This window comes from Formica exsecta, unplaced genomic scaffold (assembly GCF_003651465.1).
Source record: "Formica exsecta isolate Colony F162 unplaced genomic scaffold, ASM365146v1 scaffold280, whole genome shotgun sequence".
NCBI classification, from domain to species: Eukaryota; Metazoa; Arthropoda; class Insecta; order Hymenoptera; family Formicidae; genus Formica; species Formica exsecta.
Genome location: NW_021850064.1, coordinates 81245 through 92783, shown reverse-complemented (window position 1 = coordinate 92783; position 11539 = coordinate 81245). Strand labels below are relative to the sequence as shown.

The following is an 11539-nucleotide window of genomic DNA, read 5'->3' as shown; positions in this document are numbered from 1 at the left end:
TCAGGTTTCTCTCTGCTATGAATACCGGCCATAGACTTATAGAAATACTTCTTCTTCTTCTATTTATTGGCAAGGAACAGAGTACATCACTGGTCTAGTTTCCACCAAAGTATTAAATCACATTTAGTGCGGCGTAGGACTAAATTTAAGTCGATGGAAATACGTCTGATTGCGTTCATTTCACTCCTACTCCGATCTACAAGCTTTGTCGGAGTGGCAGCGAATTGACACGAAATTTAGGCGGTGGAAACGCTTGAAAGTACATGGTGCCAACTTTTACTTTTCATTATTTCGTAACCCTCAATATATAGTCAATATATAGTCTATATGTTGATGTTTGTAATAGTTACCGTTTGTTCGTATTAATTATCAAAATGGAAAATAAACGAGAAATTTGTCAAGGATTATGTTTATTTACATTCACAAGCAAAAGTTAAGTTGGCTCTATTGAAATATCAATATTCCTCGCTTCTATTCTACCAGAGAGAAGAATGAGAGTCGCCACGCTGCCGTTTTTCGTGTAACGCTTTTTCTAGGTTGTACACTAGCGTCACGTACATCCATTTTACGCCGCCTAGAACTACATGGCCATTTCCACTTTCGGAGCCGATAAAACAGCCGATTGGTTCATATCCGTGCTACATCCACTTTCCGATTTTGTCAATTGTAATAACGTACGTAATAATATAATATACGATTTTATAAGAGGGAAATTGGAACGTATCTGTTTTACTCTCAAATGATTTACTTCAATGTATTACACTTATCTTAAAGTTTCGAGAAAACGCTAAAGTACCAAAAAATAATCCGTACGTTTTTGGATTGCCTGGTTTTACTAAAAATGGATATAGATATTTTAGAGCTTGTGTTCTAATGCACAGGTTCCCAGAAAAATGTAACGCAATGCATTCAACTAGTTTGCGAGGTAAAATATTGAGGAAACATATTGCAACACATTGTATACAAATGAATCTCAATGATTGATATTTCGAATCTCGCCACATTTATGCAGATGAAGTACATCGAGAGCACTACAAACAACCACTTGCAGTTCGGGATATAGTTAAAATCTCACAATATTTAGAAACGGTGCAGGGAGACATAGAGGACTTTAGTAATGAATCTCTATCGAATAGCGAAATCGAACAGAACAGCGATTCAGAAAATATTATTAATGAAACAGCAATGAATAGTAAATGGGATTTATAAATTATATAAAAATTTAAATTTTATATTTTCAAGTTTTTTAACACTATTATTTATTTGTATATAATTTATGTGTACCACTATTTATTATCAAATTATTTGAGATATAAGTTTAAGTAACACAGCAAAATCTGTAACACAGGAAAAATAAGAAGATAATAAAAAGACTGGAATTTTACAGTATTTTGCATCCATTTTTATTTGAAATAAAATTTAATTTATATGATTAAAAATTCCAAAAATACTTTACTAATGCATCAAACATATTTTATAAAAATAATATTTATTATATAAAATTTCAATATAAGAATTTTCGTTTTTTTTTATTCGACATTAATTTGATTAGTAAATATATTAATAAATTAATTTGATTAATAAATTGTAATGTAATGTTGAATAAATCTTATATATTTCTAAATTTTAACAATTTTTGTCTATATTTATTTTTATACGTATACATTGGAAGTTTTCCAATATGAGACACAGTTGACAAAGGCGATCATTTTATCTTTGTTGATATTCAGTAAGAATGAAATGATCCATTGTGTGAAATTGTGTCTTGCTGGAAAGTGCTCATATATTTTTTTTTAGCATCACCTTATGAAAAAACGAAAAGATCGCGTTGGACTAAAAAGAAAAAAATGATGCACTTCATAAAGTTTTATCTGAAATAATTTGATAATAAGAGTTGTATATATAAATTACATAATAGTGTATTTAGTTGTATACATAAATTGTATACATAAATCACATATAAATGAAAAATAGTGTTAAAACTTGAAAATATAAAATTTAAATTTTTATGTAATTTGTACATGATGCATTTGCCAAACATATGGAAAAAATTTAACTTTTTTTTTTAAATAATTTAAAAAATGAAGAATCTATATATATATATATAGATCCCTGACTAATCATGTATCGCCATAAATAAAAATATAACTGCATGTAATAAACAAAAAAATTTATGTCAGTCATATATGTAATCTTTTTTGTTAAATAACTTTATCATTGCTTCAAATTAATGACTTTAAGCTCTAAATATGAAGTAGTTGAATGCATTGCATTACATTCTTTTTTAAACAAAGATTTGCTTGTAGTAAGATTTGTGCTTTTGAGAAGATATATTATTATCCGATGAGTTTCTTTGTCATAATCCGAAAAACTTCATTCAATTTCTGCAGACAAATATTTTATATCACTGCCTTCTTCATCGCAATTATTATCTGTAATCAAACAAAACCAAAAATAGATTATATTTACATGTACTCAAAAAATACATTTTAAAATAAAATAAAAACATTTTAATAATTTTAAAAAAATTTGTGTGAAATTAAAACAAATTTCATCTAGGATTATTCTGCACATTAGTGTTATGATTATTATTACTCTCATCTATTAATAATCTTGTCCTTTCATTAATATCTAACTTAAAAAAATACAAACAAATTATCATTTAACTTCTAGTTGAACAACGCTAGTATAATTATAAATAATTGAAAATTTTAATACACATACCACAACTCTTTAAAATTAAACGTTTCTGTAATTTAATTGATAGCTACTGTTATTTTCTCCTAAGTCAATTCTTTTGCACAATGGAAATGGTATATTTCGATATATATTTTGTAATATTTCCTCTAACAAAGTTTTGTTATCTGTAATTATAAAATAACTTGTTTTATACAAATACAGATATTAAGTTCGGATGTTGTATATCTTGATAATAACATAAATAATAAAAAGCTAAGTATATTAATATTATAACTTACTATTTTTGGCTATAATTCTTGCTAATATTAAGTCCATCATTCTTTTTACATTTTATATTCTCAATAATTACAATGTTTCTCTACTTGCGTACGTAATACATATTGTCAAATTTTACTAATGCATACATTACTAGAAATAATATTTATATGTATATATAATTATATTTTATATTTTATATAAAACTTTAGAAAAAAGAAAAGATGATCTACTGATTTCTAAGAAAATAATATAGCTGACAATGTAATTACTACACAGAACAGGCAGGAATAGAAACAAAATAGGTTAGATTATCTGTTTGGACTAGTAATGCCAGTTTACCAGAAACATTACTAGTCAACATCTTAGGATTATTCTGCACATTAGTGTTATGATTATTATTACTCTCATCTATTAATAATTTTGTCCTTTCATTAATATCTAATTTAAAAAAATACAAACAAATTATCATTTAACTTTTAGTTGAACAACGCTAGTATAATTATAAATAATTGAAAATTTTAATACACATACCACAACTCTTTGAACAAATCAAACTCGAGTGTGACAAGATAATGGTTCAACGGTTGTGTCTCCTGAATAATTACCTCAGATGCACCTATTGATTACACGACACCTTTAATCGGGTTTAATAACATCCGTAGTTCTAATGCTGGCCAATCACAGTCATTCCATTATTCAGAGGAATAGCTGTGATTGACCAGTTTTACAACTACGGATGTTATTAAACCCGATTAAAGGTGTCGTGTAATCAATAGGTGCATCTGAGGTAATTATTCAGGAGACACAACCGTTGAACCATTATCTTGTCACACTCGAGTTTGATTTGTTGGTTCTAGAAGTAAGAACCAATCATGTACGATTGCTACCCAACAGTTGTGTTTCCTGAACGCATCCATTGGCAATCCAATCAGTATCGAGCTAGTTTGGCACTGATTGGATCGCAAACGTTTTGCAACTGGCAATGAGATATTTGCGACATTTGTGGAATGACCTTAAATAGAGATTTTAACAAATTGTTAAAAATACTATTCCTGGAAATTAGAGTAATTTGGTTATCAAACAAATCAATAGAATGATATGCAATATTATAATTAAGATCTGTTTTTTAAGAAGTACTTTCTTCACAATTTTGCAATCTTTTCCTTTTTCACCAAATCTCGAATATATATATTAACTTTATTAAGCACAGAAAAAGAAATAAATAATATAAAAAACCTATCATTAATATTTTCTTAATTGGATAAATAATCTTATAGTAAAGGTATATTAAAATCAAATCAAAGAGACCATTATGGAATGATAATCGCATCGATGTTTTCTCAAAACAATATTACCAAACATAATCACATTAATCTTTAAAAAATATTCTAATTTATATCTTTACATCCGAAAGAAGTACATGTCGCTGTTAATTTCTCAGATATAAGTACAAATATATAAAATGAATATATACCGGCATAAGACACAAGAAACAAATTCCTTGTTTATAAAGCTATCTAGTTTATAAAGCTATATAAATCATGCGTGAGCATACTCTTCATTCTATCAATAGATCTTAAACACAAAATCGATATAGACATACAATATGCTGTAGTATAAGTATTAAGCGCATATTAAAAATGTATCAAGAGCTGTCTACAATGGACATAACTGAAAGTAGTAAGAAGACTGTAAAAGTATTAAATAAAATCTTTGATTGAAATAAAAACGGGTAATTCTCATATTCTCTTTTACTACCTTAAAAAAATAAGGAATGCGATATAAAAATTGTTTATCTCGTTTTTTTTATATTTACTTAATGAAAAACAGTTTATTCTATATTTTTACAGCCTTATTACGTCTATTATAGATAGCCTTTTACATTGGCAGAAACTTGACGGATGACAATACACACACAAGCACAACTATGTGTACAAGCATGTGCGTGTGCTTATATGTAGCGCGTGCATGTATGATATGATTTAATATTGTTATGGTATTGCATATTAGATATTAATTATACTTGTATTGCTAGAAGAGAACACATCGTTAATTAATCATCTAAATACTGAGCTTTACTTATCATTATATAAAATTAAATATTATATCAGAGTATTCAAAATCATTATAACATAAAATATAACTTTAAATTCATATTATAATTATTATCAACATTAACCAAATTATATTTTGTTAATACTTTTGAATAATAAATATCAATATTGTAATATTTTGAAAATAAAAAATAAAATGAAATATAATATGTTAATACATCACATATATATTATTTTACATTAAATATATATATTATTTTACATCAAATATACGTTATCACATATTATATATTATTTGTACTTATGTCATTAGAACTAAACACACGAGATGATTAATCATTTGAATATTGATTAGTTTTACTTATCGCATGAAATTAAATTTATTAGTCTGCTCATATTCATCATTAAATAAAACTTAATTTAGAATTTATATTATTATTAAGTATCATATTTTGTTCTGTTAATACTAAATTTAATATTGTATATATATATCGTTAATACTAAGTATAATATCGTAATATTTTAAAATTAAAATCAAAATGGAAATAAGAATAATGATCGAAACAAATAACAAATGTGTAATATAAAAAAATATCAGAATTATTGTTTTTTCTTTAAGATAACTTTTAATTAAATTCTTTTGTGTGGTAAATATTTTGAACTTTTTCAGAATATTTAAAATTAATAATTTTTTATAATACTTGCTATATTTGCTAATTATATTAGCAAGTTTTATCAAGTTTAGCAATTAATCTGTTTTTTCTAGATAAATAACAAGAACTTTAAGCTATTAATTTGAAGTATGTGACAAAGTTATTTACCAAAAAAAATTACATACGTGAGTTTCGTAAAGCTTTTTGATTATTATGCAACCATGTTTTTATTTGTGGCGATGTACGATTGGTCAGAGATATATATTTTTTCTTCATTTCTTGAATTTCTTTTAAAGAAGGCAAAGTTAAATTTTCCATATGTTTGGCAAATGCCTGAAGTGCATCATTTTTTTCATGTTCAGTCCAACGCAATCTTTTTGTATTTCCATAAGGTGATGCTAAAAAGAAAGCATAAAGAGCGTATTATTACATGGACATTTTTCAACAAGAAACACAGTTGACACAGTAAATCATTTTATTTTGTTTATAATCGACAAATAACAAAAATAAACAATTTATTCTGTCAATTGTTTCCCTTGCTGGAAAGCAGGTGCGTTCGGCAATGTTAAATCTGAGGTATCAGAGTCCTCTTTTACATTCGAGTGGGCAAAAAAAGAAAGTGAAATAGAAAGAGAGAAAGCCTTCCGATGCTTTAGATTTACATTGCCGAACGCAACTTTTCTATGTGCATACATAAGAATGAATATAGACATAAATTTAAAAAATTTAGAAATAAATATTACTCAATTCTATATTACAAATTTATTAATCAAATTAATCAAATGTCTAATTAAAAATACGAAAACATTAAAATTTTATATAATAAATATATTATTTTTATAAAATTATATGTTTCATACATTAGTAAAGTATTTCCAAAAATTATTCATATAAATTAAACTTTATTTCAAATAAAAATAGGTGCAAAATACTCACTAGAACGTTTCCGTTTTTTATTTCCCCCTTCTTTTTCCTGTATTGCAACTTTTTCTGTGTTAGGTGAAGTTATATCTGAAATAATTCGATAATAAGTAGCCGTACAGATAAATTATATACAAATAAATAATAGTGTTAAATATATATATATATTATACAATATATATGCATATTTCTTAGTTTTTGACATATTTCAACATATTTGCAATGACTGATAAAAAAGTTTATAAAAATTATTAGAAATGTATTAATTATAAATATTGAAAATTTTACAGCAGTAAAAGAAAATTAGAAAGAAAATAATAAAATAATAAAATATATCACTAATAAAATTTGACTTCAACATACCAGCAACACTGTAAGTTAATCTCTTAACACAATTCTCTACGTTTATTGATTCAGAGCCATTGCATGTACAATAGTATAAACAAAAATTATAAATAAAATAAAAACAAGTACAAATATTGATTTAACTACGTAATAACTAAAATAAAATAAGATACAAAATATCTCACATCTCGTAAGATTAATTAATGATAGATTCCTGATAAAATTTGAAAACAAAAGTCATAATATCAAATATCAGGACTATAATAATTTTTAGATGCGAGGCGGCTAAAACTTATGGATATAAAGCAGATATTTGGCGCGCTTATGCAGAAAAATGCACAATATTGATCATGCGATATGCAAGATTTTTTTCCAAATTATCAATGATGTAATTCATATAACAATTTCATACTGTGCGTTACTGTGCATTTTGCCATACTTAAACGCACAAAAAATCAGCTTTATGATTTATATAAATTATATATATATATATACATATATATAATTGCCTCTCATTTCAAAGATACTTTTACATCGATATTTGCTTCAACACATTGGTGTTATAATTTTTTTCTGCAAATATTTTCAGAAACCTGTCAATATTGGATGTTTCTTAAAAGAGATATTTTGTATACTTTATATTAGAGATTGAAATAAACGTAAAAAATTTATTTTTATAATAATACAAACTACACAAGTAAAAACATTAATATACTTTTACTTTCATATAAAAGATTTTCATATACATTTATATTTTTTTATGTACTTTTGATATGTTTCATACATACCAGAAATATTAAGAGTTGATATCTCGATGTGGTTCTGCATATCAGTGTTACAATTGTTATTGTAGTCATCTACAAAATCTATCCCTTCATTAATATCTAATATAGAAAAAAGATAAAGTATATTATCATCTAACTTCCAGAATGCAAGTATATTTAGAAGATTAATTGAAAGTTTTAATAAAACACTAACCATGGGGTGTTAACATATTAACATTTTCATTATCATTGCAAATTTTTGTACATTCCTCATAATTAATGAGTGCATCTATGTCTCTTGCTGTGTCCACTATTATTATTTCTAAAAAAAATATATAATATACAAAATATACAAAAATTGACGTGATTTTATGCAAAATGCAAATCTAAAATAATAAAAAGATTAGTTAAAGCTACTTTTACAATAGGAATTTAACGTACCAGGAACGTTACAATTCAATTTCTTGGATTGATCTTGCATATCAATCTTATGATTGTTATTATTCTCATCTAATGATAAGTTTGTTTTTTTACCTATAATATAGAAAAAAATAAAAACAAATTATCATCTAACTACTACAATACAAGTATATTTAAAAAATTAATTAAAAATTTTAATAATACACTAACCATAGAAAAATGTTAATGAATTAAAAACATTTTTATTATCATTGAAAATTTCACTTGGACATAGCTCTAAATTAATGAGTGCATCTATGTCTTCTGGCATATCCGTTAATATCATTTCTAAAAAAATCAAGAATACAAAATTTGAAATGCTTTATAGAATTTGACATAATTTAATGCAGAATGCAAATCTATAATAACACAAAAATCCATTTAAAAAATTTGCTGAAACTATTTTTACAATAAAAATTTTACATACCAGAAACATTACTAGTCAACTTCTTTGGATGGTTCTGCATATCAGTCTTACGATTTTTATTATTTTCATCTACTGATAAGTCAGTCTTTTCATTAATATCTAATATAGAAAAAAAATGAAAGTAAATTATCATTCAATTCTTTTAATTTAAGCATATTTAGAAGAATAATAGAAGATTTTAACAATTCACATACCACAGAGTGTTGGTACATTAACACTTTCATTATTGCACATATCGCTTGCACATTCTTTGTAATTAATAAGTGTATCTATGTCTCCTGCCATATCCGTTAATATCATTTCTAAACAAATCAAGAATACAAAATTTGAAATGATTTATAGAATTTTACATAATTTACAGAGTATGTCCTTTTCTACGTGGGCATCGGCCCCCACTCCTTAAACAAAAACAAACGCTCGGTCTAGATATACTATGTCTATGGCTCTCACAATCTGATGTACCCGGATGGACGCGTATGCGCGGCCTTTTACGATCTCACTGAAGTATTATATCGAATAAACAGAGATACTGTATGATTTCCTCTAAAAACTGCTTTCAAAAATATATGTAAAAGTTTTAATAGAAACTTTTTATTTATCCGTTACATTATCCGCTTTGATCTCGACTACCGTTAAATATATCGATGTTATTGGAGAAAGACATTATTCTACATGATCACCGCTACAAGGATTGACGTATTAGATTTTTAAAATTAATAAGATGACGATTATTAAAGCGATATAACTGGCCAAATTCGCGACGTTATATACGGCTGCCCCGCCTTTAATGAACACATCTTAGAAAAAGATACAATTCGTAAAATATTAATGGCGTAATTTCAATAGCACATCAGTCTCAGTTTGTTGCGTGTGTTTTGTACATACGCGTAACAAGAGATTATCGCGCGCTCAACCGTTATAACGCGTTATAACACGTTGAAGTCAAAAAACTGTGTTTTTGTGTTTTTAATTTTTAATATATAGTGTGTCCACATAATGGGACAAAAATATAATGATAAATGCTTGCCTCTCTCTGTCCGAAGACTTTCCTTAAAAAGAATAAGGGTCAAAAGGTTAGTATTATTTATATATAAGGTATATTTACACAGGGTGTCCGAAAATTCGCGCAACACCCTTTAAGGGAAGGTAGAGGGTGTTATTCTGAACAGAAAAGTCCTGTAACAATTCTTTCTATAACGCTTCATAAAATTTATTATTGAGTAAAGTCTGATCAATCAGCGCCGACTTTTAGCCGGGCGCATGTCAGTGAGCCCCGCGTGCCTAGTAGTGTGCGGCGGCGCACACTTCGCAGCGCGGGGCTCACTGACGTGCGCCCAGGTAAAAGTCGGCGCTGATTGATCAGACTTTACTCAATAATAACTCCTTTATGAAGCGTTATAGAAAAAAATGTTACAGGACTTTTCTGTTCAGAATAACACCCTCTACCTTCCCTTAAAGGGTGTTTCGCGAATTTTCGGACACCCTGTGTAAATATACCTTATATATAAATAATACTAACCTCTTGACCCTTATTCTTTTTAAGGAAAGTCTTCGGACAGAGAGAGGCAAGCGTTTCTCATTATATTTTTGTCCCATTATGTGGACACACTATATATATTAAAAATTAAAAACACAGAAACACAGTTTTTTGACTTCAACGTGTTATAACGCGTTCTAACGGTTGAGCGCGCGATAATCTCTTGTTACGCGTATGTACAAAACACACGCGACAAACTGAGACTGAGCTGCCGCGCACTGATATGATCGCGTACGTCTATTTGCATGTGTGTGTGCGTACAGCCGACTTACTGCCCGATACATACATACTTACGTACTGACTGCTATAGATATCGCGTTATGATGAAAATGAAAACTAATGCACATCTTTATAAATGTTTATCTTTATAAATGAAGGATAAAGTTCCGTAAAGGTCCCGTCTTATCTGACGCGGACGATTTTGGCAAAGGCGTCACGATTTCGGCCCGCTATAGATATATAGCTTTAATAATCGTCAGTTTATTAATTTTAAAATTCTAATGCGTCACTCCCCTTGTAGCGGAGATCATGTACAATAATGTCTTTCTCGAATAACATCGATACTTTAATGGTAGTCGAAATCAAAACAAAACATGTATCTGACGCGAAAAATGGCGATAATGTAAAACCTCGTCGCGCTATTATGTTCAAAGAATCATAAATATAAAACTATTAAGACATTAATGTCGTAATTCCAATAATACAGAACACGAGAAAAAGTGCAGCCGTTGGACGACATTGGATTCTTTAGCAATTGTCATGCTTTACACAGAAGTCGTTCTTCTTCTTCCTTTGCTTTTATGGCCACATCCGATCTAATAGAATCGACACATTCCGGCCAAAAACTGGTTGAGAGTAACAAACTGAAAAAATTCCTCTATAGGAGAGGAAGAAACTCAAAAATAAAGTCCAAAGGACGCACGCATAACGTATCTGAACACGTCCGTTCCCGTCCGCGGGCGGCAACGAACACCACGAAGTCGTTATCTACACATACAATCGCTCCTTCGAAAAATTTACTTTTTGCTTTGATCTCGGCTATCACCAAATATAGATGTTATTCGAGAAAGATACTATTGTTCGTGCTCTTCGCTATAAAGATTAACGCGTTAGCCTTTTGAAATAAATATAACTTGGATTATATTAAAGCGACATAGCGGGCCGAAATCGTGACGCTTTTGCCTGGGTTCTTCACGTCTAACACATTCTTTGCTTACATCTCGTCTACCGTTAAAAATATCGATATTATTCAAGAAAGACACTATTCTACATGATCTTCGTTACAAGGATTGACGCATTAAAATTAATAAACTTAGAATTATTAAAGTGCTAAAACAGGCCAAAATTGCGACGCTTTTGCCGGAATTTTCCGCGTCAGATACATTCTTTGCTTATATCTTAACCATTAAAGATATCGATAA

At 28.1% G+C, this 11539-nt stretch overlaps 1 protein-coding gene and 3 long non-coding RNA genes across 5 annotated transcripts; all 4 read right to left on the bottom strand.

Moving 5' to 3' along the window:
- Positions 1-732: 732 nt before the first annotated feature.
- Positions 733-3443, bottom strand: LOC115237177. The gene is made up of 2 exons (XR_003884316.1): positions 3298-3443; positions 733-2432 (listed from the first exon to the last, which is right to left on the bottom strand). It is a non-coding gene; the product is annotated as an uncharacterized LOC115237177 (long non-coding RNA).
- LOC115237176 lies at positions 2553-3291 on the bottom strand. Of its 2 annotated transcripts, none has more exons than XR_003884314.1 (3): positions 2979-3291; positions 2725-2864; positions 2553-2635 (listed from the first exon to the last, which is right to left on the bottom strand). It is a non-coding gene; the product is annotated as an uncharacterized LOC115237176 (long non-coding RNA). The 2 variants fall into 2 exon arrangements; XR_003884315.1 differs by having other exon boundaries at positions 2595-2631.
- A 2576-nt stretch (positions 3444-6019) lies between the features above and the next one.
- Positions 6020-6721, bottom strand: LOC115237178. Its single transcript, XR_003884317.1, has 2 exons — positions 6602-6721; positions 6020-6063 (listed from the first exon to the last, which is right to left on the bottom strand). It is a non-coding gene; the product is annotated as an uncharacterized LOC115237178 (long non-coding RNA).
- Positions 6722-7516: 795 nt separating this feature from the next.
- On the bottom strand, positions 7517-8912 carry LOC115237175. The gene is made up of 7 exons (XM_029810060.1): positions 8776-8912; positions 8582-8680; positions 8326-8442; positions 8137-8229; positions 7910-8017; positions 7678-7815; positions 7517-7524 (listed from the first exon to the last, which is right to left on the bottom strand). Exons 1-7 carry the CDS (start codon positions 8879-8881, stop codon positions 7517-7519), a joined length of 669 nt encoding a protein of 222 aa, XP_029665920.1. The 5' UTR covers positions 8882-8912.
- Between the last annotated feature and the right edge of the window lie 2627 nt (positions 8913-11539).

Bases quoted from the DNA above. Each gene is read 5' to 3' on its own strand.
- LOC115237175 (XM_029810060.1), bottom strand. From the start codon at position 8,881: ATGATATTAACGGATATGGCAGGAGACATAGATACACTTATTAATTAC. The intron at 8,681-8,775 runs GTATGTGAATTG...TTTCTATATTAG, and splicing joins TAATGTACCAACACTCTGTG to ATATTAATGAAAAGACTGAC. The intron at 7,816-7,909 runs GTTAGTGTTTTA...TTTCTATATTAG, and splicing joins TAATATGTTAACACCCCATG to ATATTAATGAAGGGATAGAT.